The sequence below is a fragment of the Nicotiana sylvestris genome, chromosome 11 (genome assembly GCF_000393655.2).
Source record: "Nicotiana sylvestris chromosome 11, ASM39365v2, whole genome shotgun sequence".
Classification (NCBI taxonomy): domain Eukaryota; kingdom Viridiplantae; phylum Streptophyta; class Magnoliopsida; order Solanales; family Solanaceae; genus Nicotiana; species Nicotiana sylvestris.
The window spans coordinates 147,917,098-147,943,771 of record NC_091067.1 but is presented as its reverse complement, the minus strand read 5'-3'; the positions used below and the strand labels follow the sequence as shown (position 1 = coordinate 147,943,771).

At 35.6% G+C, this 26,674-nt stretch overlaps 3 protein-coding genes and 2 non-coding genes across 5 annotated transcripts; 2 read left to right on the top strand and 3 right to left on the bottom strand.

Moving 5' to 3' along the window:
* The first annotated feature begins 876 nt into the window (after positions 1-876).
* Positions 877-9,202, top strand: LOC104247394 (uncharacterized). Its single transcript, XM_070162887.1, has 11 exons — positions 877-1,405; positions 1,513-1,597; positions 5,208-5,401; positions 6,462-6,544; positions 7,214-7,259; positions 7,390-7,446; positions 7,543-7,597; positions 7,668-7,768; positions 7,853-7,916; positions 8,005-8,138; positions 8,829-9,202. The coding sequence occupies exons 1-11, from the start codon at positions 1,328-1,330 to the stop codon at positions 9,000-9,002; spliced, it is 1,071 nt and encodes a 356-aa protein (XP_070018988.1). The 5' UTR covers positions 877-1,327; the 3' UTR covers positions 9,003-9,202.
* Positions 9,203-11,128: 1,926 nt separating this feature from the next.
* Positions 11,129-14,802, bottom strand: LOC104247393 (THO complex subunit 4A). The gene is made up of 5 exons (XM_009803402.2): positions 14,523-14,802; positions 14,207-14,365; positions 13,522-13,590; positions 13,260-13,444; positions 11,129-11,551 (listed from the first exon to the last, which is right to left on the bottom strand). Exons 1-5 carry the CDS (start codon positions 14,691-14,693, stop codon positions 11,377-11,379), a joined length of 759 nt encoding a protein of 252 aa, XP_009801704.1. The 5' UTR covers positions 14,694-14,802; the 3' UTR covers positions 11,129-11,376.
* A 91-nt stretch (positions 14,803-14,893) lies between these two features.
* TRNAV-AAC (transfer RNA valine (anticodon AAC)) lies at positions 14,894-14,967 on the top strand. Its single transcript has one exon. It is a non-coding gene; the product is annotated as a tRNA-Val (tRNA).
* A 227-nt stretch (positions 14,968-15,194) lies between these two features.
* TRNAC-GCA (transfer RNA cysteine (anticodon GCA)) lies at positions 15,195-15,266 on the bottom strand. Its single transcript has one exon. It is a non-coding gene; the product is annotated as a tRNA-Cys (tRNA).
* Positions 15,267-18,388: 3,122 nt separating this feature from the next.
* On the bottom strand, positions 18,389-19,044 carry LOC104247392 (histone H2B.2). The gene has a single exon (XM_009803401.2). The coding sequence runs from the start codon at positions 18,975-18,977 to the stop codon at positions 18,552-18,554; it is 426 nt and encodes a 141-aa protein (XP_009801703.1). The 5' UTR covers positions 18,978-19,044; the 3' UTR covers positions 18,389-18,551.
* Positions 19,045-26,674: the final 7,630 nt, after the last annotated feature.

The window sequence follows — 26,674 nt, the reverse complement described above, 5'->3', positions numbered from 1 at the left end:
TTTTAAAGAACTTACTAAGGCAATGCAAAACCTTTGAATTTACTCTTTTTTGGTTAATTTACTTGTTGTTAAATGTAAACCTTTCAATTTGTAAGTTTGAATTTTGAAATAAATGTAGCACTTGCAATTTATAAGTGCAAATTTTTCTCATCTTCCTTGCATTCTTTATATTTTTACTTTATATTTAATATAACTTACAATAGTTATACAAAATACAAAAAAAAAAAAAATAACACTAAACCCGGCCCGGCCCCATGAACCTGTAACCCTTACGGTTCAATTTTTACCCGAATGAACCCGTTAAACCCGGTATGCCCCAACCCGTAACCGGCCCGAATCATAACCCGTACAGGTACTAAATTTTCCTACCCAACCCGACTCGGCCCACCCGTTAAATACCCATAGCTTGAAGAGAAAACTTTAGGAATCAACTTTTTTTAACAATAGTTTTTGTGAATAAAAATGATGAAGTGAAATATTTTTATCTGGCGTGGATAATACAATAAGACTATTGAGGGACACACATAGTCAGAATGATTTATTATATTGCGTTTGAACAAGTAGATGTGTCTTGATGAAACTTAGTTAGATATAGGGACAGGAATATCAAAACCGAACAAGCAGAGATATTTGTTAGCACATTCTTCACATCTAAAAAGATTTATCCTTATATTAACTACTAATAATCCACTAATATTTATCACCGGGCTGCCCTTTCTAATACACTAAAATACTATCGTATAATATCGGTATCAACAATAGTAGCGTTACTCTTACACATTATTGTAGTGCAGGTTATGTACACGAGTTAATTGTGTTATATTTTGTAGAGAGAGAAAAAAAAGGATATAAATCATCACTCATGAGAAATCAGTTATCAGTAACCTTACCGCTCACATTTTGAAAAGAAAAGCGCGTGTGTGCGTGACGAGAGACAAGATGGGTGGATTTTATCTTTCTCACCCCGCAATTTCGCATTATCCAAAAAACCCACGTGTATAAAAAAGCCACAAGCCATGTGCCCATTTCCTTCCCCATAAGCCACTACTTTCCCTACGCATAGCTCAATTAATAATTCCTTTCCTTCCACGCCACTTTAGCTTTCAAATCAAAAGTAAAATAAAGAAGTCTCAGTTACTGCTTCTTCCCTAACTTTAAAATTAATCTCTCACTGTAAATGTAACGTTTATTTACAGATATATAAAATTAATTGTTGATATTCCTCCATTGGATCCAAAATCCAGAATTATCTGGATTAGGGCAATTCCTCTGTTTTCTTCGCTTCTTCAATGTTCGTATATTTTGAAGAAATCACGCGAGATCAACAATGGCTACCGTTTCAACAGCTCGAAGCTCCGCTTATCTCACAGCTCTTACCCAAGAGATTGAAAAGAAGCTTCAACGTGTACGTATATGCTTTGATTTTGTGCGCGTGTTTCCTTTCTTTTGCGTTTTTCATTTGACTGATTGAGTTTGTTGAATTCTATGCTTTTTCTCTAATTTTCGTTTCAGGCATTGACTTCGCCGTCGCTGAGGCGTAATTTGCTGCAAGAGCTGTTCGCTGATATTGCTTTGGAAGTTGATGATCGAGCAAAAGGTAACGCAATGTTGTTCGCTGAGGCGTAATTTTTCACTCGTGTTTTGTGTGAATATTTATGTCTTTTGTTACATTGTACATTCCTTTTGTGGTTTAACCTTTAAAAAAAAAAGATATGACAAGGAAGTGTTGAAATGTGTGATGGTTTTATCTAAATGCTGAAGCTGGGGGAGACAATGCACTTATTTTTACTTAATTATATCTTGCGACTGGAAATGCTTTAAAACCTGTTGAGTGCTTTAGCAAAATTGTGATGCTCAATTAACCTTAGTGAGCCACGATAAGCAACATAAAGTCTGAAAGTTGAATGTGGAAGTTGCCTGGTTGTTAAAAGGAGCTGTGTTAAATTATGTGATTATATGTATTTACTACTGAAGCTCAAGGAGTAATTTAAGATGGCGCTTGGGGAGTGGGAGCGGGGAGAGATCTGGGAAGTTTTATGGATATATTGGTAAAGTTGGGCAAAACTTGGTTATAAGTACTCAGTGTGTCTTGAAAGTTAACTTGATGATGACTTTGCATTTCATTTAGTATATATGAAATTGGCCTTGTAGATGTTAATGTTATCAACTTTATCTTTAATTCCTTTGTCTTTTCGTCGAACCTTTGGAATATAGATTGGAATAATGGTTCCTATCTATATATGGATCTAACCGTATGGTCTGTTTTTTCCTCTCTTTGCTTCTCTTGCAAACTGAATGATTAATATGAAGAGCTTATAACTGCACCTCATTGATGAGTTTAGGTAGTGATTTTTCCTGAGAATACTTTCAGGAAAGTCTTGGAAAAAAAAAAGCTACATACTTAGCACAGGCCATTGCTTAAAGGTTCTAAATTTCTCTTATTACTGCATGGTAAATTTCTCTTTAATGAAGTTGATTACTGAAAGCATTGCATGCACGTAGTGGTATAATATTAGCTGATCTTAATGATCAAGCTCTTTTCTATATTGAGAGTTGTTTAATGTATCGTATCAGTCACAGAGATGCTATACTCTATTACATATTTATACCATATATATGGATGTGTGATAGTTGCATTTGCAAGATGTCTTTAATTAAGAACTATTTCGAAATATTTCACATGGGGGGAATTTGGTGCTATGTTTGAAAGTTGTTCTAGATCCCTTTTGGTAAATGTTGTGCTCTATATGTCTAATGTGTATATTAGAGTACGACATACTCTGTTTCATTTAATATCATTAGGAGATGGTATTTTAAGATGGGGACCATTATTGTTTCATATGAGGTTTCAAACGATAAAAAGTTTGTTGCCTATTGTGAGATAACTAATACCAGGCAACGCTGGAAAGAAAGCTAATTGAGTGACCAACCCAAATGCAATATTGGGCTAAAGTTTGTATATCCCATAGTTTAAGTAAAGACATAATATTTTGACTAGTACATTCCGTGTTAATTCATGTAGACATCTACAAGGCGAATGAATGTGGTGTTTATTCTTTCCTGAGCCGAGGGTCTATTGGAAACAGCCTCTCTATCCTCACAAGGTGGGGGTAAGGTCTGCGTACAAACTAACCTCCTCAGAATCCACGGTGTGGGATAATACTGGGTATGTTGTTGTTGTAGCAACAAGGCGAATGAAGAAAATCTAGAGTAAAAATGGAAGCCAAAATCTTCACATCAGAACGGAAGAATCATCAGTTGGTGAATTATTGTGAGTATGCTAGCCACTGGTTGTAGACCTGGTAAGAAAGTAGGAAAGATAATTTCACAAATAAAATAGAGTGAACAGAGTGTCATGTCCTTGCAGTTGCTACAACGATAGCCACCATGTAATATCACCTGACCTAATACAGTACAACTGGATTTAAGTAAGAGATTCCCATATCGAGAAAGTATAGCACCAAGATAAATTGAAGTTGCCTTGGGATGTTTTGACGGAGAGACGGTGCATATCAACTTCTTGAGAATGTAACTGACAACCTAAGTGGAGAAGTGGTGAACAAGGTAGTAAGAATTTTTTGGCATCAACTCAAGTAGTAAGCTGAAGTGAGCACAGGATCAAGCATTCATTTCTAGTCTCATATGATCAAACAAAAGAAAAGTCACAACGCGCTTCTCCTATCTGAACTTTCAACTTAGTCCACTAAAAAACTTTAGCATTGGGGAAAATATAAAACCAACTTTTGTGGCTTATATTTATTCTAGGGTATTTGTTTTGTCAACTTTGCAAGAAGCACCTTCTTGGTTGCCTAACTTTAGTGAAATACATTTATTCGTAAAAAGAAACCTCTGTTCTCTTTGTAAAGAGAGGAAATAATAGTTCTACGGTTTCATACCCTGGCTTCATTCTAATGTTTATGCCATTGTACTCCTTTGAGATGGGTAAAAGAACAAAGAAATATCGTTGATGTCGAAGACTTTGCAATAGGAACTTCATGAACATTGGATACCTTTATCATGTGTTCACTCTACTCGTGTGAAAATCGTCTATTCTGGCTCTAAATCTGTTTAGCTCTCTGTGATATTCATCCTCTTCAATCACTTTAATTTGTGAGAAGGGTATGGCAGTAAGACTAAAGAAAGGACTATGATTCTATTTTTAATGAGATAAATAATAATCTACCCCGCCCGGCCCTAAACTCTTTTCTCAGAAAACAAGTTTTTTTTTCCACATCTTGATTAAATGATTTCTTATAACAAATCTCACATGTTGACACCCTAGCTCCTCCTCCTAAACTTGAACTTTCTCAAACATCTCTTAGTTAGGTTCCAAGATTTATGAATTAGTGATAGAAGATGGATTTGTATTCACATTTTTTACCTTATCTTTTTCCACAACTTTTGTTTGAAAACTAGGAAAGGGAAGTGAAAGCGAGGGAAGGTCACAGTTTTCTCGTCCCATGTTTGGTTCATTAGGGGGAGAGGGGGAGGAAAGCAAATTTGAAAGATATCATCATCTTGTTTCTTCGAACTCAATTCACTATTTTGTGCGAGGGTAATCTAGAAAGGGTCTAGAGATGAAAAGAATCACCTTTCAAAGCAATTCCTTTTTCCATTGTGCCCCCACCAAATTTTTGCTTTTGTCTGAAACATATCAGTCTTATTCTCTTTGTACTAACCTTGTCAGAAAAAGAGGAACTTTCAGTTTTAAAATTCTTATTTTCTTCTCACCTTTCAATTGTTTTCTCCATACCCAAACAAAGGGAATGCACTTTCTTCTTGCTTCTTTTAGTTTGTTTTTTTTTTGTGGGGGGATAAGGAACTTGCTTCTTGGTTCTCCCCTTCCTTTCACTTTCATTCCCTGGCTTCTGAACGAATAGTGAATAGTATATACTCCTTCTCTTCATTTCCTTGTGTTCTTCTCTTTTTAAGGATTAAATCAAATTGCATGAAGGTGTATCAGTACAACAAAATATGTGTCAATAGATATGACTATCTGTGTTGTTTCTTTATCATATGTCAGAAATCTTTACCTTTAAAAAAAATGTAATACCAATTTCATTCTGAAGAATCTCATTAACCTATTTTTCAAGCTAAAAATGTCCAGAACTATGAGATATCATTTGCTAGAGGAAATTCAGAATTTTGACGATTCTTGGTGATCAATCAAGAGGAAGAACTTATTTTTGTGGTTTAACATTGAACAGAGATAATACTCAGCAGCGAGGATGCTATTACGGCTGCAGAGGAACGGGCTGAAGGACCGACATGCTACTACTATGTGCTTGCTGATCATTTTGTTCGTGTACCTCAGAACGGAAAACCGATCCTTGATCTTATTGTCCAACTGTGGAGTCAATCTTTCGCTTCAAATACTTTTGCACTCCTTTTCCATAAGTGGGTTAGTAGAATTTTTACGTCTTTCTATGATCTTAATCTCCTATCATGACCCTTGATAGGAGGGTATAGAGGTTGAGAGTTAGGGTAGAAGGTTAGTAGGTAGTCGAGCGCTTCCCTGTGTCTTCTTAGTTCAATGGTATTAATGTTAGTATGGTATCTCTTTTATCCTTTGTTTGCTATTACCACATATCTTGTATTGTTGTTACTTGCCTTCCGTACATTTGCTATCATTACATATCTTGTACTGTTGTTACGGACTATTAGTACTTCTTTCCTACTCTCTTTTGCTACCTTGGATTTCATTTTCTAAATACCTTGTATTGCTATCACTTGCTGTCAGTTCTTCTTCCATCTTTTCTTTAGCCGAGAGTCTATCGGAAACAGTCTCTCTGCCCCTTCCCCCGACCCCACTTGTGGGATTATACTGGATTGTTGTTGTTGTACTCTTTATGTAGCGGTAGAATGAGAACCCCCATTTCAAGGAATGAAAGATGCCTTCCAGGGCCACAAGTTAAGAATGAAATATGGCTCTGATGTTGATATTCTTTTTTAATTCTTTTCAAACCCCCCTTATCGTTTTATTTTTCTTTTTCCTTTTATCCAACTTATGGTGAGCCTTTTTTATCTTACTCTGTTGGACTTATGTATGTATAACGTGTTTCTCACAATATTTTGGGTTGTGCTTGTTTTCACTCATTCTTTTCTGTGAACAAACGAGCCAATAGAGGTTTTACTCTCCGAATTGACTTTCCGAATGCAGTAATTTCACTCATTTCCCTTTAAAACTGGCAGGGAATATCTATGCGTACCCTAGAATCTCTTCAATCTGTAACTATGTAGGCATATCCAATAATAAAAGCCGTATCTGATGGTGTTATCTGTAAATCTTATCTAGATGTTCATACAATGCCGCCTCGTCCTTCCCACCCTCAACTCCACACAAAAAAAAGACCTCACCAGGAAGAAAAGCAGGAAGGGCGAGGGGGAAAGGAGAGGAGATGTGTTTTTTATTCATGCAATGGTGATGAACCTACTCTTTTACATATTCTTCTACTTTGCAGTTGTTTGAGGTTCAACTTGAAAATTCTGAAGTCCTCCTCCGCTACTCATCAGCTCTTGTTCAAGGAGCTACAAATGTATTCTGGTATGAGTTTTGCTTTTATTTTAAGATTTTGTTGATCGCCAATGTCACTTCTCATTTGAGGCTTCTATTAAATTAGAAACTCAGGAAGCTAACTGTGTGTGCGTTTTCTAACACATTCTAGTGCTGACCTTGCTACTGCTTCAAGGGCACAACTCTTTGTATCCTAGATATATCAAGGGTCAAATGTGATTAAGTTCACTATACAGGGTCTTTCCTTTATGCAACAATCTTGAGGCCCTGTTGCTTTATGCACTCAGTAAAGCTTTCCCCTTATGCAACCTGCCTGAGTTTCCTTGATTAATATAGAGACATTGATTGCTTTGCATACATTTTCTCTTGCCTGACTGGTATACATCATCATGTTGGATCAACTTTAGCTTTTACATCATTATCGTCAACTCTCTTTACCTTCTTGTGTTCTTCATATCTATGTTAATATATATACGCCACTCAGAGATTTACTCTGTTGCTGCTCATAAAATAGACCTTAATATTTCTGTCAAACTGTATCGTTGTGTCAGACAGAGGTTTTCTTTTTAGAAATTATGTAGTTATTGCTCTTTCTTTTATGTGTTTCACTGTGCATAAGTGAAGAAGAACAGGTCGGGAACGGGGTGTGGGGGTTATAGTAAAGTGTGTTAAGTAATTGGTTGACATATCCTTTTGCAGGATCGACATCCAAACAAATACAAGGCGTTTCCAGAGTCTTTTTCAGGTCAAATACCCCTGAATTGATTTTTATTTGTGAAGTATTTGGAGTGAAGTGTAGCACTGGTGCTTCTTTTGTTGCTTTTAGATCGATGGAAGTAAATGGTGACAATTGATTATATGGATGTGTGTTACAGTATCTGCTTGAGGAAGTTGCCCTTGTTCCAGATCGATTAAAGAAGATCCCGTTGCAGGTCTGATGTCTGCCCCTTCTGATTTACCTGTGTGCCAAAGCAAGTCTAATTTTAGTGGGTGTGTCCTAACATCATTCGCTGTCTTCATTTTGTTAGGCCCAAAGAGATTTATTTCTCCTCCTTTCAAGGTTCATATTCTTATATAACCAAGGTAAGCTGATCTTAGCTGTAACCTTGCATACAAGGTTAAGATTACATGCTTATGTTGAATCTATTTGCAGCTGACAGGCTAGGAAGTTTTTTAAGGCAGTTTCCTGATTTTCCAAATGCTTTCTTGATTGGTGGTCCAGCAGATATATTTGTAACTGAACTAGCTGATCAGGTAAGAGAACAGGATCTTCAACATCCCCATAGTCTTTTCCTTCATTTTCGCTGGGTATCTTCTCATTTACACTTCTGATTTCAGCTTCAAAAACTAAAAGTGGAGCCAGTATTGTTGCATTACCTCTCCCAATTGAAAGTCCTTCAAGGTAAAGGTAGTTCTAGCTAATTTGAATGTCTGCAATAGTGCAGGTTTTCCAAAATGTATGGAGTTACATTACAGTGACATCTCTGCAGGATTAGAGTTGAGAATGGCTACCAGTACAAGATTGAAAACTTGCTTGTATAGTTTCACGTCACCAGGTGCTCCCATGTACCCAACAAGAGCTGTTCGCCATGCAGCATGGGATGCATTAGATTTGCTATATCCTGTGAGTAATCTTTCTATTATTGGAATAGACTTATGATTTGATATCATTTCAAACCAATATTCCATGAAGTATATTTATTTCAGACATTTTATGGATTAATAAAGATGTATGTATTTATCATAAAAAAATTTGGTGTGGCAAAGTAGCCTGATGCACAATGCACCTAACAAGTAGATAAAGAATTACAGAACACTAATGAACAGGGGCGGAGCTAGGACACTAGGGGATTCAATTGAGTCCTACACTGTGCAAAGAGGTCAACGACAAAAATTTTTCCATATATATAAATTGTTGGATCCCCTTGACATGAGGGGTGATTCTAGTGTAGTGCTGAAGGTAGTTCAAAAATTACTGTTAGTTACCTGTTCAAATCCTTGGTGTAGCATTCTTTCTTCTTCTTCTTTTTTTTTTTTTTTTTTTTTGAGTTCTGTTGGTGAAGTCCAGACTAGAAGTAAACCTACTCTGTGGTTGACCCTGGTGATATTTTATAAGCGGATAGCATGAAAAAGATGACTAGTTAGAAAAGTTGGTTCAATTATTTTGCCAGTGCCTCGGTAAATGTTGAATGAATTTCATTTTGACATGGAAGCATATGATAGCGGTTAGAGAACATTGGGATTGGCCATGTTATGTTCCTATATTTGGTCATGTTATGTTTTATTAACAACATGCTTTAATGTGTTGTTTCAGGTTGGACGATACCCTCGACATATCATAAGTCTCTTTTTCCGATTGCTATATCCTTGGTATTGGCCTTCTTCATTTTGGAACTTTATAAAGTCGTGCATACTTGCTATATTTTATTCTCTTTTGAGGTTAATATTTTCAAGTTGGGATAAAGTGAGGAGACCAAAGGAGCAATGATGTCGCACCAATTGTTCTACATCTAGCTGGTGTGGAGTAGTGTTGTGTTGTATGTTTTAGCCAGAAATTAGGTCATTGATGTATCAAAGCTTTTTTCCTTGCATGTAATTAGGACGTTTGGGGGATTATTGTTTTCAACGGTGGCGATGGTGTAAATTTACGGAAGTCATGATTATTCTCGATTTCCCTACTGTAGCGAATATGTTACTTCCTTGCAATACTGGTTTGTTCCCAGCTTAGCTGGCTCAACTCATACGTGCACAGAAAACAGCAGATTATTTGTCCGTGATTAAATTTGGATGAATAACTCGAGATCAAAGCCTAAAAGAACAAAATGACCTACACGGCTACATACGTCAGTAAGATGGTCCAAAATATTACGTTTCACGAGTACTCTTTTGTTTCTTGGTTAGTTTTGGAATTGTAAGAGCAATCTGCGTTTTCCAAAACTGAACACTCAGCACCTCTCATATTTTGCAGCATTGTAAGTGCACTAACTCGCACATTGTGCCTTGTTCTTTTAAAGGAATCAGGTAAAGAAAAAAAGAAAATTCAAGGCAAGACTCAATATCTTAACAGACATAAAAATTGCATTGATTTTCTTAGAAAGGATCAGAAGTGGATGCAGCGCCGATGGTATTACTAGGTGTGGACTGGCAGAAAAATCATCATATAGATTCACTACAAGCCCATTGCCAAATACCGCGAACGTTACATAATGTGTAAGTTTTTTACTCGGCCGAAGGTGAAGGTAATCACCACCGAAAGAATGCACAAGAAAGCACCTATAAAATACAATCGCAAGAAAGATAAAAGTATTCCTCGTAAACTACTACCTTCCCAAATATGGACAGGACCCGCACCTACAAACAGAAAGAAAGAAACTTCATTGTTCCTTAACTCTGTTCCAGATTGTTGTTTGGACACGCTGCAAACACCTTCGATTAAAAGGCGATCAAAAACAAAGCTCAAACCTGCTCCAGAAACATGGTCGTTCGAGCTACAAACATTCTTTACAAGAGATCCATTGATGATGATCAGCCACCATTCATATCTCAGCATATATATTTCAGGCTTTTTAAGGGAGTCAGTATGCCCTCTTTAGCACCACAGCCATTCACAGGGAAGTATCAGTTGACACATCACCCGGCAGATAATCAGCATACCTACTGGGCGGCTAATGTACATTGTCTGTGAAGGATCTAGTTGCAACTCCGAGCAAGATCATAAGAGTGAGAAGAAACCAAGAAAATTTGATTTTTGAATACGGACATAGCAGAATGCATATTCAACTCAATGATCCAAGTTTCTAATCGTTGAATTTCAATTACCAACAGCCTAATTAATATGAAATGCTGGATGATGCTCCACACTTGAAGAGATTGCAAGAGAAGCACTTTTGGGAAGCACATAAAAGATCTAAATGCACATAACCGAGATGCAAAGACGGCAAACTCGAGCAATTCTACAGTACGGGGCATAAGCTCCATAATGATGTAGAAATGCAGAAAGTCCGCCACCTCACTCAAACACCATGTTCACAGAAAGAGGACGAAGCCTCTTTCTCCGGCGACATCAACATATCATCCACAAGATGAGCAGTCTGCGGGCCCGAGAACACCATCATTCAGCTTACTCATCCCATGTATTTGCAATAAGACATAATCATTCAAAGGATTCAGCTTAGTCACCCAATTATGTTCCGACCTACCTGTTCCTAATGCAACAGTTTTTCAAGCTCGTTATAAACATGTCATAAAAGGTAGAAATATATATATTCGCAAAATAGTACATTAGGGGAGGCAGTTCTAGTCAGGGGAGGCAGCTTTAGTCGCCCAAAATTAATCCCACTTACGTTCTTCCTAAGTCAACAGTTTGTAGAACTCATTATCAACATGGATAAAATTAAGTCGACACATACAGCAAAACTGCAAAGTGCACAAGGACTGCAATTGTGAAAGCAGTGGACAAGAACAAAGCGACAAAAACTACCTCACGATTGACGCCCAAATAATTGACTACAAGAAGCACTTGCAGAACTTCAGTACACAGGGCAGCCACCACCTTCAGCTGGCGTCTGCCACCGTCGAGGCAAAGCTTTGTCGTGGGATGGGCAAGGATAAGCATTTCCACTCTAATCGTCCACCTCTTAAATAAACTAAAGAGTTGGTAGAATACACAAATCACTCCACCCAAGCACAAATCCAAATCAAGGGAACAAATAAAGAAGAAGCTCAATTCCCATACAGCAAATATTCAAATCTTCCTATAAGTACTTTCTTTCTTGCAACTTGAAAAGAGAAGAACACTAAAGTACAGAAAGTCTGGCTGCACTAGGCACTGGATGTAGAGGCAAACATTGCTACCGGACCCATCAGTTTGTCTGCATTGCTTCTGAATGATACTTCATCAGATCAGCATCTAGATCTTCTGCAGATACCTTTTCTCCACGATCTCCTCTTCCCCGTCCCCTGCTGCCTCCTCGAAATCCGCGACCGCGTCCTCTACCACCCCGTGACCTCCCAAAGCCACCACCTCTTGCTTGACCACTGTTTTACCACACATGAATTATGATTAGAATGCATTGAATAGAAACTAATTCCATATCTTCATTATCCAATTATTAATACAACTATGTTAAACAGCATCAAAAGAGAGGAAGAAACCAAATGAAAAACTCCATTACAGATTTAAAACAAACAATACTAAAACTAGAGATCAAGTTATTCAGGAAAAAAATTTACGTGATTGAAGCTAAATTCACTTACAATAGCTGTCATCTCATCATCCAATCAGCCGAATAAGTACTAATAGTTGTAAGCATATGATTCATTTAATCAAGTAAGGAAAGTGGGTGGGGTCTAAACCAGAGAGGGGAACTCTTCAGTTTTCCAAACCAAAGCCATCACATTGGCCCATCAGCATAGTAAACCTCCAACACTAATTCCAATAGATCTTTTAAAACTTCACTTCAAGGAGATAATGCTCTCAGTGCAACAATTTCGATTCTTCACCAACTTCCACGTTGCATGATGACTTTGTTTGGGTAACAACTTTCATCAAATAAACAATTATGTACTTTAACATTCCTCAGGAAAGGCAAGGTACTCAATACAAGGTCACGCTTCAAGGGGACGAACATCTAATTTGTTGGTTGAGCTAATACCAAAAAAAGGACTTAACAATTTAAACACCTGTCAAATACTTTCAAGACTGTCCCTTATGGGGACATCCAATTGAAAAAGAATACTTCCAATACTCAATATACTAAAGACAGTCGAAGCTAACACAGGGAAGTTAATGGAGCAACGAACTAAAAGAAAAGGTCTTAGTATGAGTTTTAAAGAAAAAAATCTTGATATTTATGACAGAAATCCCAATAAGTACGAAATGATTCTCCATTAGTTCAGTTCCTATTTCAAGTAATCAAAATCTACTTCATGCCCTCAAAACTACATGTGTCGTTAAACGCAAATCTTCTTGAATTAATTTATTGAATATTCATAATGTAAAAAAAAAACGAGAAGCGAAGGGAAAGAAAAGAAAGACAGCATGCCTGCTATTCAAGATAGAGGAAAGACATAATGAGACAATGTATTCTCTTGGGCCAATAAATTTCTCCTCGAAATAACTGTTGTCCCCATACTCTTGTCTAAACCTTGAAAGGTTTCTAAAAAAGCTTACTAACTCCCACTTTATACTCAATTTTCTCCTTTCCTGCAGCCAAACATAGCTTACATTCCCCGATAACTTTGCATGATAGTTGTTTCGATAAGATACCTCTGTATGATCAACCCACAAGACTACCTCCAATTTAAGTGTCTAAAACCGACCTCCCATTTATCAGTTTTCCCAAATTCAATGTCTTGTTTCGCTTCAACTGAAGTTGACTCAGACAAAACTAGCTAACTTCTCCACTTTGTTCGTATATACATGAATTTCTTCTACCGCTGAACTACAATTACCAGTCTTGTCAAACTGTTTTAAAACTTGATGCTAGAAGTAACACCCAGAAAAAAGGAACAAAATTGTGCTCCACAATCAAATATATACACTTCTTCCATGACCTTTCTAAAGAGTGGGAGTAGAGGCCTGCAAGTGCATAAAAGGAATTTCCACACATGAAGCAACCAGCACTCTCTTAGAGTTTCAATCTTATCAAAGCCTATTTTCATTTATCATCAAAGAGCTAAATAGAAAAGCTCAGAGAAAAAATTAAACCAATTTAACAATGTCCTGGTGAATAACAGATCATACCTTCTGGGACCTCCATTAGCGTCTCCAAAACCAAAAGCACCATTGAAAGCAGGGGCAGTGGGAGTGGCAATGTTGGTCCCAACAATTTCAATCTTCATTGGCTTCCCATCAAGCTGAACGTTGCTGTACCTCTTAACGGCAGCTAGTGCATCTTGTCTACGCGAGAAGACCACCTCTGCCGTTCCCTGAAGAAGCAGTTCCATTAATCTCAGCCGAACCACATTGTTTTCCTTTAAAGTGCATAGTCTCGGTTATAAAATACCTTCGATCTCCCGCTCCTATCATAATGTATAGCATAGCGTTTCAGGTCACCAGCTTCTGAGAAGAGCTCCTGCAATTCAACACATACATCTTTACAAGCTAAAATTGGTGGCCAATCAATAAACCTCCAAAGAGATTGCAAACACTACTTCCAAAATTATTAATCTTTTTTGCATAAACCGATCCAAGCACAAACTAAAAATTCCATTGGAACAAGCATCGTCAAGGCAGAAGAGTTAGCAAAATAAAGACAGCTCAATCTAGCCTGTGCGAGCATGTCCACTTTCAGTTCAATGACTTTCTTTAACCTAGTCAAAGCCTAACAGGCAACTCTATCCTCAGCTACATCTCCAGTAGTTTCAAGATCTCCTTTTTTACTTAAACATGTAGTACTCCTTTTTTCCTTTTTTTTTTGGCTTATTTACCTCCTAGCTTGATTAACATCTCCCAAGGATAATTGCATCACAAATAATGAATACAAGCAAACAGTTGCAAACGAAAGGTCAAAACTTTGACTAAAGCTCGAGAGATATTTAACTGTGCAAGTTAAAAATCAAAAGAACCCGCATAAAGGACATGAAAATTAACTAGTATGCATCAATCCCAAAATACTCATCCCTACAAATCTCCAAACAAAGAACATAATAAAAAAACAAAAACGAGCTAGAGAGGAGAGAAAAAGCTACCTTGATATCCTCATTGGAGACGCCGTAATCAAGATTGGAGATGTAGAGCTTTGTCCCAGTCGATATGGAAGACGCCGCCTGACCAACACCGGCTTGTCCAAAGGGGAAAGCTTGATCTGCCGCCGCGAACATATCATGATTCCACGCCGCCTCAGGAGCCTGAACCGCCATCAACTTTATTGGATCAGATACAACAATTTATCCAGGTTCAAAATCCGAAAAAAAATCCCTAACGCTGACGAGATTTGAAGGAAGAGACATAGATGGAACCGAAGAAAAACCAAAAAATTTCAATTGGATCTTAAAAAAATTCGACCTTGGCGGTGGAATAAGGTGCAGCTCGGTTAGCTGAACGATTGGGGAATCGGCGAGCAGGACCAGGACCGGAGGCGCCCCCACGACCTCTGCCGCGAGGTTTACCTCCGGTACCGGTTTTATTCTTCTTGATGAGATCGTCTAAGCTCATATTCAAAGCTGCCTCTGCCATTTTGTAATTTTATGTATTTGCGCCTCTGTTTGTCTGTATTTTGGGAAAGAGGAAGTAGAAATTGAAGGAAAAAGAGGAAAGGTTAGGGTTTGAGGGTACAAGAAAACGCCTCTCTCTCCAGACGAAATTTTAACTTACGCGGTCTGGTTCAGTTCGAACTGGATTATAGAGAATATAAATAGTTGGGTCTAAAGAACAAAGGTGTCGTGGTGTAGTTGGTTATCACGTCAGTCTAACACACTGAAGGTCTCCGGTTCGAGTCCGGGCGACGCCAGTTTATGGAACATATTTTTTTAATTAAGTAATGATTTTTGACACTCGCCCTCCCAAAAGAAAATTAATGAGGAAAAGTGCCTGGAGGAATAAACATTTATCTTTGTGCATTGTGCTTTTACTTTATGGTGTTCTGAATGATCGCTTACATAATATGAGTTGACGCAAGTATTCCATATCTTTCTTTTAGATGTGTTTGTTCAACAGGGATGAAATGGAAAAAATTAAAGGGCCCAACCGGGTTCGAACCGGTGACCTCTTGATCTGCAGTCAAATGCTCTACCACTGAGCTATGGACCCCATGTTGTTGTGTTCTTTACCAATTTTTATTTTAATGGTTTGCTACCACAACCTCAAACTTAACAAAGCCTTGATAATTTTTTTAGAGTCCGTTACGTAAGAAATTTTTACTTTTTTCGAAATCAACTTTTATTCATAAAAATTTTAATTTTCACTTGAAAATTTTTGAAATTTTAAAAAACTCCAAAAAATTATTTTTAAAATTTTCACAAAACTTCAAAAACAATCCAAAATTATATTCATGTCCAAACACAAACTCTAAATTTCAAATACCATTTTCACTTGAAAAAAAATTTCACCCTTTTTATAATTTTACAATTCTTATGTCCAAACGCCCACTTAATCTCCTCACACACGTATAATCATGGGAACGTGAATTCAAATAGAGAACCATTACATACTCTACACATATAAGATATTACATCAATCTGCCCCATTTGGAGGACCAATTCAATACTCCCTTTCATCAAATTCTCACAAGCCTAAGGTTCCAACTTCCAATCATGTATGCAGGACACATTTAAGACCTGGTAATACTAAAGGCAAGAGGATCTAGTTGAGACGTTTTTTTCCATGTAAACCAGCAAGTATGTTCTCCCTCCTCAGACATCAACTGGAAACTTTGCAAGCCCTTCGGATCATGGTAAAGAAACATACTACAAAATGATTGCTGCAACTTAAGGATTACCAAGTCAGGTTCTGCCAGTAGACGAGCAAGGCCTAGGGAGATCAAGTCGTCCACTCCCTTCTCTGTGGCTCACCATAAACCCTGAAAATCCCAGCAAATGAATGAGAAATAAACACAAAGAACTGAATCATACATATGTTTCAAACATGCCCTTGAAACTGATAGAAAAGACGGGGTGAGATTACTTAAACAATCGGAGGAGTCCAAAGAATTAAACATCCATCTCCAAAATAGTCAAAGATTTAGCCAATATCCGATATGTAGTTACATTGCTTAGTTGTTAAAGATATTATCAGTACACTACAAAAAGTATAGAATAAGATAATCATGCAAAAGTTATTAACCAATTCAGATAACAAACACTTTTAACTACGTTGAAAGAAAGGAACAAAAGAAGTTAAAGCTTTTCCTAAGAATTTCCTTCAAGTTACTCTAACTTGAAAGTTAATGCTTCCTAGGTTCCAAAGAATTGAAGAGACTCGCTGACCTTTGAACAGAGGTCAAAAGCAAGGATTGAGAAATTCATATTCTGGGGGCAACATTTTATTCCAATTTGGAGGAAAGACAGAAGATCCTCAAAGCAGTTAATTAGCATTTCACTCAACAAGTGTTAAAGAAAGACCATGAGGACGCAACTGCAGTATATAGAACACAAATAGGAGCACCCAAGAAACATAAAGCTAGCAGTCATAATGGAAACCCTGCATGCTGTACTGTTAGATATTGCATCGAGAATAGCATTAGCAGCTGTTTCCTTCGGTCTTTACAATAACAAGACTTACAGAGCTCGGCCTATTGCCACATATCAACTTCTCTTTTGCTGGATCTTTCATCTGTATGCTGCTCATTTGAAACAAATGATTCAGTTAATATAAAACCAGTGTAGGCCATATATTGATTACAGATATAATTGACAAAATCATTTCATTAGGTCCTTAATCCTAAATAAATTATATCAAGACGGTAAACAAAAGCAAACAGAACAAGCTACATGTTTCTCAGGAAAAAGGAAAGGGGGAAAAAAAAGGGACGACACAAGCATTATCAAAAAATTGAATGAATGTGAAACCAAAAAAAGGACATGCGTTACCATTAAGGTTTTTTTTATGTATTCAAGAACTGCAAACTCCCCAAAAGTATAAACTTAACAAGCAAAATCCAAACATGAAATAGATCAACAGGCCAGACGCATAGACTTATTGGCTATTGCCTTGTTTTTGCATTTTTATTCGCATTTACTGTTGAGCAAGTACAAGTGTCGGTTCAAAGAAAGACAATTTAGGTACAATCTGTAGAGGAAACATCAACTGGCACGCTGCCATTACATAATGTTATCAATTCAAAAGAACCTAATCAAAGGGTCATGTACCATAACAATGTGATAAAGCTGCATCACTAGATACTACGAAGTTACAAATGAATATTCAAACCAGTCTCAGCTTTGACAATTGCTGGTTCCTATATCCTACCATATAGTGAATTAGAGTATCAAAGCCTTACCCTGAGTAATGAACAGTGCTTTTGCCTTTTCCTTGAGCAGAAAGAACAAGGCTGAATTTGCTGAACTTAACTGCGACACATCTATTCATTGAAACAAAACCGTGCAAAGAATCCAGATCCCAGCCCAAGAACAAAAGAAATAAACTACTATGAATTAAGAGTGAAAGTATTCCTATCATTTAGCTTTGATGCATACATGAGTAGAACATAGAGAAAAACAAGCAATTTACAAACAGTTTATAGCAAACAAAGTCGAGACCCCCTAGTGGGATTTTACCGGGTCGTCATTGTTGTTTATAGCAAACAAAGCACAACTACATAGCGGGGTAGTTCCAGCATGGCAAAGGTTCATTCATTAGGTATGCTCCAGGAAAGGTTGAACCTGCAGTGCATAATTAACACTACTTCACAAGTTCATGAAACAATTTCAGTATATAGGATTTCATCTATTTGACAATCTCTGTCTACTATTAAATCCCCTAATATCTAGAGGAATTTCAAACACACTGCTTTCATAACTATTAAAAGCATTCAGCTCCAGATTCAGCAAGAAACAAAAACAAGCCTTCACCATCAATATCAACCTTAATAATCATATATCCATCTACAAAGATCACTACATTAGAACCTCAATAATCCAAAAAAAAGCAGTTCAAAACTAACTTTTATTGATAAATGCTAACACAGTTCTCTTGTCATTCCAGCAACAACAAAGTACATTTCTCTCACACCTTCCTCAGAGAAACAAAATACTACAATTTTCTAGTGCTGCTTCAGATATCTTGTGTGGCATATACAATACCATACATCTTAACCAAAATGCACCAATGCTGATATCATTTGTGAATGAACAAAGATTACAAGCTAATAACAAATGATTTAGAACTACATTTCAATTGACTGACAATAATTAGCAATGATGTAGCAAGCAATATCCAAAAAGTAAATTTGTTCATTCACTTAGCAACAGCAATTTAGTTACAATATAGAAAACCAGAAATCAAAGAAAGAAGGAAAACTAGTTTCCCAAATTTCCCAGATAAGCCTAGTTACCCAATAACCCTAAATTCCCAAATTTTCCCACATGACCTAAAAACTTAAGAACTGGTAAACTTAGTCACAGCCTTGGTTCCTTCAGAAACAGCATGCTTAGCCAATTCACCGGGTAGCACCAATCTGACCGCGGTCTGAATTTCCCTGGAAGTAATAGTCGGTTTCTTATTATACCTGGCAAGTCTAGAAGATTCCTGAGCCAATTTCTCAAAAATATCATTGATAAAACTGTTCATAATTCCCATAGCCTTGCTTGAGATACCAATATCCGGATGAACTTGCTTGAGCACCTTAAAGATGTAGATCTTGTAGGTTTCAACACTCTTTTTAGCCTTCTTTTTCTTCTTGTCAGCACCACTGGCGCCGTCCTTCGCCGGTAGCTTCTTCCCGGCCTTTGGCTTCTTCTCCGCCGGAGCTTTCTCCTCAGCCGGCTTCTTCTCGGCGGGCTTCTTCTCTGCCTTAGGAGCCATTGAAAATTCTAGAGAGGAAGAGTAAAATTTAGATATTTGTTATAGAGAAGCAAAATGTATTTTGCGATGTTGAAATGTGAAATGAGCGTTTGGTATTTATAGATTGTTAATGCTCGTTTTAATTGGATAATAGAGAGTGGCGTGGATTGATGAGCTGGAATGATTAGAAGCGTTGATTGGCGAAGTACTTGAAAATGAGATCGACGGTTGATAGAGAATGCGTGAAAAGTAGGAAATGTGTACAGATTACTGCTTTAGAAGTACACGTGGGTATCTGTTATTTGTTTTAAGGTAGTGTTATGGATCGCTGACCTGGACTTCGAAAAAGATTGGAAAAAATTTTTTATTTTAATGGCCAAAATTAGGATGAGCCAAAATTTATGAGGCTCTGTAACTAGGGTGGGCATGGTAAATCCGAAATCTAAATCGAAATTAGAAATTTTTGAGTTTTTGATTTGGAATTTAGAATTACGGATTGGATTTTAAATTTAATTTTTAAAATTTTTGGATTACGGATTGGATATTGTCTTTAGTACTTCGTATTTTTGGATATCCGAAATCATTATATATTATATTTAGTCTATTATCCATATATCAATAGTAATATTATATTTAGTCTATTATCCATATATCAATAGTAATAAGTTCAATACTCTACCCATTACATTAGATATTATCTCAAATACTCAATATTAATTACTAAATTACTATCAGAATACTTTCTATTTGAACATGATTTTATTATTGACATTTCTTATCAGTCGTAGTAATGTCTTTGTTGTATTTTTTTATAATAACTTCATTACTTGAATACTTTATTTGGATGATTGGGGCAAGAACGAGGAACTTTTAGCCAATTTAACATGAGTAATTCATTTGGATATTCATTTTTGTAAAAAGTAGAAACATCTCAACTTATACGCTCAAAACCGAAAGTCCATAATATCCAAACAGATTAATCTGAAACTGAACTTAAAAAGTCCAATCCAATCCGAACTTATTTGGATTGTCATTTCTTCAATCCGAAAATCGAAAATCCAAATCGAAATGTGCATATTCAATTCGAATTGCCCGAACGCCTACCCCTATCTGTAACACATGTTGGACAAGGGAAAATCAAATTTCTGCCTGATTTCTCTGAGTTTTCCATTTCTTTGTTACTTTAGTTTGTTCAGTTGCAATATTTGTTGCTAGTGCCATATCCTCGATTTCAGTTGATTTTAGCACATACAATTATGCGCTCAAAATGTATCTAAATACTTTGGTTAAAATAATTGTAATGGTTGTGAAAATGGTATTTTCTTTCAAAAACCAAAAAGTCTTGAGATAGTCTAATCTACATGGTTGGAATATGCGTCTACATTTTCTGACGTGAATTTGATTCACAAATTTAATAATGCGCATCTCTTTTAGCAGCTAGCATTGATTATGCCACGATCTTTGAAGTTTATTATACGTACATTTCTCTACTTTTGAGAAGTCGTTTTTATTGAATAATATGATTCTCGTGTCTGCATCGGTGATTTCTTCTCATTTTTAATTGTAGCTTGATGTAATTCACATATGTATATAATTTATCGATGTATTCTTCTTCATGGTGATTTGTTAGAAAACATGTGAATGTTATAAAATAAAGACCGTAAAGTAAAGACAAACATATAGAGAAACTGTTACATTATTTGAATTCAAACTGATATACATAATGAACTGAAATCTCTTATATTTATAGAAGAAATGAAGCTGTTGTGTAAGCTGTTACTATACCAGGTATGGATAATCTTCTACTAAGAGCAATGTTTATCCATAACGGAGTACTGAAAGGATGAGCTTATTATACTCGATATGGATAATCTTCTACCGGGGATAATGTTTATCCATAACTGGGTACTGAAAGGATAAGCTTATTATACTCGGTATGGATAATCTTCTACCGGGGGTAATGTTTATCCATAACTGGGTACTGAAAGGATAAGCTTATTATACCCGGTATGGATAATCTTTTACCGGGGTAATATTTATCCATAATCGTGTACCGAAGTGATAAGCTTCTTTAGGAAGCTTATTTCCAATAGAGTACTAAATAAATAAATATATTTACGGTGGAGTCCCATATGGATAAGCTTCTTCAGGAAGCTTATTTACAACGGAGTACTAAATGAACATCCGTAATATAATATATTTATAACATGGAAAAATTTGTTGTGTTTTCATGTTTTATTATAAAACAATTATATAAATAATTTATATCCATGAATTACATTGCGTTTTTACCACTAGCGTCTATTAAGAAAATGGCATCGGTACATACTAGTGTGTTTCTAGGTTTAGTTTCTTCTTCTTCTTTTGCCTTTTTTATGCGCTTTAAGAAGGTGTTTCAATTCATTTGTCGTGCCAATTTTAAGGAGTCGTTTGGTTGGTAATGTAAGGGATAATGATCTTACGAGAGAAAAAAAGGTCGAATCACTTTATTTCGCGTTTGGTTGTGTTTTGCATCAAGGATTAACATACCAAAGATAAGTTATACCACAATTATAATAGTATGCTTATTTCACATTAAGTGTGGTATAATAATCTGAATATTAATTTTGGAATACAACATTAGTCCCCAAATAAATTAGGATTGACGATATGAATCTACATTCCTTTCATTAAGTTCAACTCATATCATCATCACTAATGAAATAAAATAGAAGTGCAAGTACATAGATATATGTGTGTGTGCGCGCGTAAATAATAGTAATAATAATAATAATAATAATAATAACAACCACCACAATAATAATAATAATAATAATTATTATTATTATTATTATTATTATTATTATTATTATTATTATTATTATTACCAAGTCTAAAACTTATTCTCAACTAGTAGGTATCACTTACATGAATTTTCCTTTTTTATTGTGCATTATCCCATCTACCAAGTCTATTGATTCTAAGGATCTATAGGTCTTTCTAGCCAACTTCCTTTCATGTGATTTTAGGTCTACCACGTTGTTTTTTAACACCTTCTCCATCGTAGTTTCATACCTACAGACCATATATCTCTAGGTCGACGAGGGGCATAACCAAACCATTTTAAGCAACCTTCTCTCTTTTTACCTTTGATGTGTGCTATTGTACCTTTTGGCGAATGTGATCATTCTTAATCTTATCTAATCTTTTGTGACGACACATTAATCTTAGTATTCGTATTTCTAGAATTCTCATCTTGTGGATACATTGAACTTTAGCAGACCAATATTCACTACTATATAAAATAGTCAGTCTAATCACAATTTTATAAAACTTACCTTTTATTTTGGTTGCCATTCATCTATCACATAACATCCAATAGCACTTTTCATTTCAAACATTCAATTACAATCACATGAATAAAATCTCCGTCTATTATTCGATTCTCTTGAAATAACGAACTTAGATATCTAAGTTGTTTGCATTTTGGTACTGCAAATTCATCTTGTCTCAATTCAATTTATCTCTTTTCATGTTGGCTAAACTTGCAGTGCATGTACCCAATCTTACTTTGCTTATCTTTAAACCCTTACTCTTTAAGGTGAATCTCTATAGCTCAAGCTTTTGGTTGACACTCTCACCAGTTTTATCAATTAGAACAACATCATCAGCAAATAGTGTATACTATTAGACCTCATCTTGTATTGTGTTAATTAGCGTATCCATAACTATGGAAAATAAGTAGGGGCTCAATGCAAAGGTATAAGCTCACTCCTATGAAAAACTCTTTGATACCTCATATTATTATATTAACAGTAGTGATAGCTCTTTCATATTTGTCCTTTATTACATTTATATACTTAATATAATTTTATGTCTTCTTCATCATCCACCAAAGGACCTTCCGTGGTACTTGATCGAAGCCAACCCTGCACTGCTATTGAGTAGCGAGAGGTCGAAGCAGCTTTTCCCCGATTAAGGTCGGGATCGATTTTCACATGGAGCTAGAAGTTGGAGTTGGGTGCTTATCTAAAGCCGAGTTGTGTAATTGCTCCAACTTGCACTTCTCAATATTTTTGGGTTTTGATTTACTTCTAATTATATAAAACTACAATGCTCAATTAAATTAAAATAAGCTAAAGTTAAACTATTGCGAGTTGTTCAAATGGTTAAAAGGCACCAGGGTAGTGACTTTCGCCTAGGTGGTCTATTGATTGATACTTGAGTCTAAGGCATGATTGTAACATTTGGGGAATATAATATAACCATTGCACGATTCTACTCACTCTACACCTCTCGGTAGTTCGAGTGATTTTGCCCGAATTGACTTTCTCAAGGCCAATTGGGTATGTAAATTTGCACAAGTAATCAAGGTTCAAGTCGGATATTACTATCTATAGGTTTAACCCTTTAATTGGGGCTAACAATCTCTTGAGTATGCCCCAATTCCTTGTTGGATCAATTTCAGAGACTTAGACTCTCTTTCTCAAGAAGAGCCAAAGTTAACTAAACACAAACTAGTGTTTGCAACCACTAATTCAGCAATTACACATGAAATTAGTCCAAATATCAAACACACATAACCAATCAAGTCCTAAAACACAAGACTCATCAATTACCCACACTAGGATTGAGCCACAACCCTGGCTTATGGGTCTAGCTACTCGTAATTGAAGAAGAAAACAAAGAAACAGATGAAGAAAAACTCATATTAATTAATTGCTAAATTAAACTAGAAGATTCAATGTTGGAATGAAGCTAAAATTACTCAAAACAGTTAAAACTATCGAAGTAATTATTATCCCTCTCTCATTGAAATTTTGCAGATTTAGCATTACAAAAATATATGAGCTAAATAGCTTTTACATATTTAATGCATTTATTAACTTACACTACATGAGTCATATAAATATGCTCAAAATTAGAAAAGAACTAGAACTACTCTTTTTAGTATATTAGGTTTTGTTAGCTGGTTAATTGGTCACAATAATTTTTATGATTTTAATCGCACCATATGAATAAATATTATAAGCTGGATAAGATCTTACAAGAAATATTGATATTAGAAGTTATATGCTACAAAGGCTTGTGAACAGAGGCGGACCCAATATTTGAGAATAATGGGGGCACCATCAAAAAAATTGTAGCAGGCGGGTTTCGAACCCGCGTCGTGTGACAAGGAGCAAGCTTATTCTTAGAAGTGGACCATTGCTGCAAGCATAATTTTGTTAATGAGGGTACCAAGAAAAATATTTAAGGGGTCCCCAATGTATATACAACTATGTATATATAGAGTTTTTGTTGAAGTTAACGGGTTCACGTGACCCCTCAAACATGGCTGTAGGTCCGTCTCTGATTGTGAAGTTATATTAGAGAAATATTTTCTATATTATATGCCTCATATCTGCTTCTAAATATTTTGAAAGATATTAGGGTTCAATCTTGATGTATGATAAAGATAAGATTGGGTTCATGTCCCAATACACCATATTGATAATGATTCTAAAAGAAGAATATAATTATCGTGGCCATATGAATTGGCGTGGTCGTGGCAAAGTATGAAATAATAATCGTTATTATGGTAGTAATTATAAAAAGGAGAACAATAAGGGTTCTCAATATATTCTTCAAAAGGTGAAGGCAATATTTACCGTCAAATTAATATAGAAAAATAATAAAGTACGTCGCAATGATTATACTTCATTCCTTGAAAAGAATGTGACTTGTGATACACAGTTAAAATGAATGTAGCAATATGTGTAAAGGTAAGGAATAAAGGCGTACAATGCGTGATTGGATACATACCATAACTCACCTTAGGGAGGTTTGAGAGAAAGAAATATAATGAATATTACTGTGTAGTTATATAAATATGTCATATATCGCGTACATGCGGTATGTCAAAAATATTTTGACATGCTTTATAAAAGGTTATTAAATGCAAAATTCAAGAAAGAAATAATCTTGTTTATGATAAATTTACCATATGAATTGTGTGATAAAAGATCTTGTAGTACACAATGAATTAAGAGCTCCGAAAGAACTAATTTGTTACTACTCGAATGAACAAAATTGTTCATGACATTAATATTGTAGCAAGTCTCAAAAGGAAATTTTTGAGTTTCAAATGTATAAGCTAAAATGGTTAGCATATTGAGACTATAAATGAAAGAAAAGTTGAATATCTTTATATTACTATAATCATACCAGGTAAATATAAAGGTTACCCGACTTATCTTCTATTTGTACTACACAAGTTTAAGCATGATAATGTAATCACATGCAACAAGTAAACTAGATGTTTACTGAAACAAATATTAGCTGGCATGAGTTGGCCATTCCGGTTCAATTATGATGCGAAAATTAATTGAGAATACACATTGGCATATATTGAAAAAGTAGAAGATTCTCCAAGAATTCTCTTGTGCTATTTTTCTCATGGTATACCAGTAAAGATTGGGAAGTGTATCCCTTGATTTCTAAAACGAATAAAAGGTGATATATATATATGGGCTCAGACACCTGCAATGTGGACCGTTTACTATTATGTAAATTTTAATAGATGCATCTATTGTATGGTCATATGTGTCTTTTGTTATCAACTTGCAGTTTGGCTTTTGTAAGCCTGCTTGCTCAAATTTAGCATAGTTTCAGAATGTAAATTATAATGATTTATCTTGATAATGTTGGTCTAAATCTAAGGTGGTTTAGTAGAAATTGTATGTTTTCAATTATAACTACACAATTAGTTATGAGAACAAAACTCCTACAAAAAACAAAAATTTGATATGAGATATATTATTTATTATATAGCAGCACTTATATGTATCTAAACAACAAGTTATAATAAATTATCCCTATCACAAATTGGTTCAGGATCAGGAACCAACTAAGTTTTATCTAGAAATATGAATGTATTATATGATTTAATTGCTCCACCATGACACACAAAGACGGGTCTCTAGAGAATGATATGAATATGTCTTGGTGATCCAACATTATGGGAGAAAATGGGCCGTTGAAAAAGTAATGAAATGAACTATTACGAGTACATCTAGATACTCGTACAAGAAACTACGAACTTGAAGTTCAAGTGATAATTCATTTGCAGAATATTGACAGGCACATTTGTTGACCCAAATCTAGATATCATATTTCAACTGCTAATGCTCCAAATAGAATAAAATCCATGAAGGAAAAAGTGTATGGCACACATGAATCATAATAGATCAATCAGTTTCAAAAATAAAACTCCTTAAAGAAGGAGATTATCAAATATTCAAGTTGGTCATAATAGTGAGACAGGTGCTTTATAAGAGCGTCGCGACATAACACTTTATAACACCTCATAAGAGAGGCTCAGGTGCCTGAAAATAATGAGATATCGACAAGTTATATCTTTATTGAGTGATGTTAGAACCGATATAAAATGACCGTCGAAGATATTATTGATATAACGTAGCGCTCAATATTGTTAATATTTGACGAGGGTCTTGAGCTCAAATTTGTCATAAAATGTGGATAGATAAATGATTGGCTAAAATAAAAAATGCACAATCAAGATTGACTTCGCCTAAAAATTGTGAAGTTGGACGTGTAGTCCCAATACCTGAAAGTATAAAGCCCAGTGGTGGTACACATATGTTCTTGTGCAAAAGTGAAAATCAAGTCTATAGATACAAAGACGACTTGTGGCACAACATTTTTCATAAATATTCTGCCATTGATTATATGGAGAT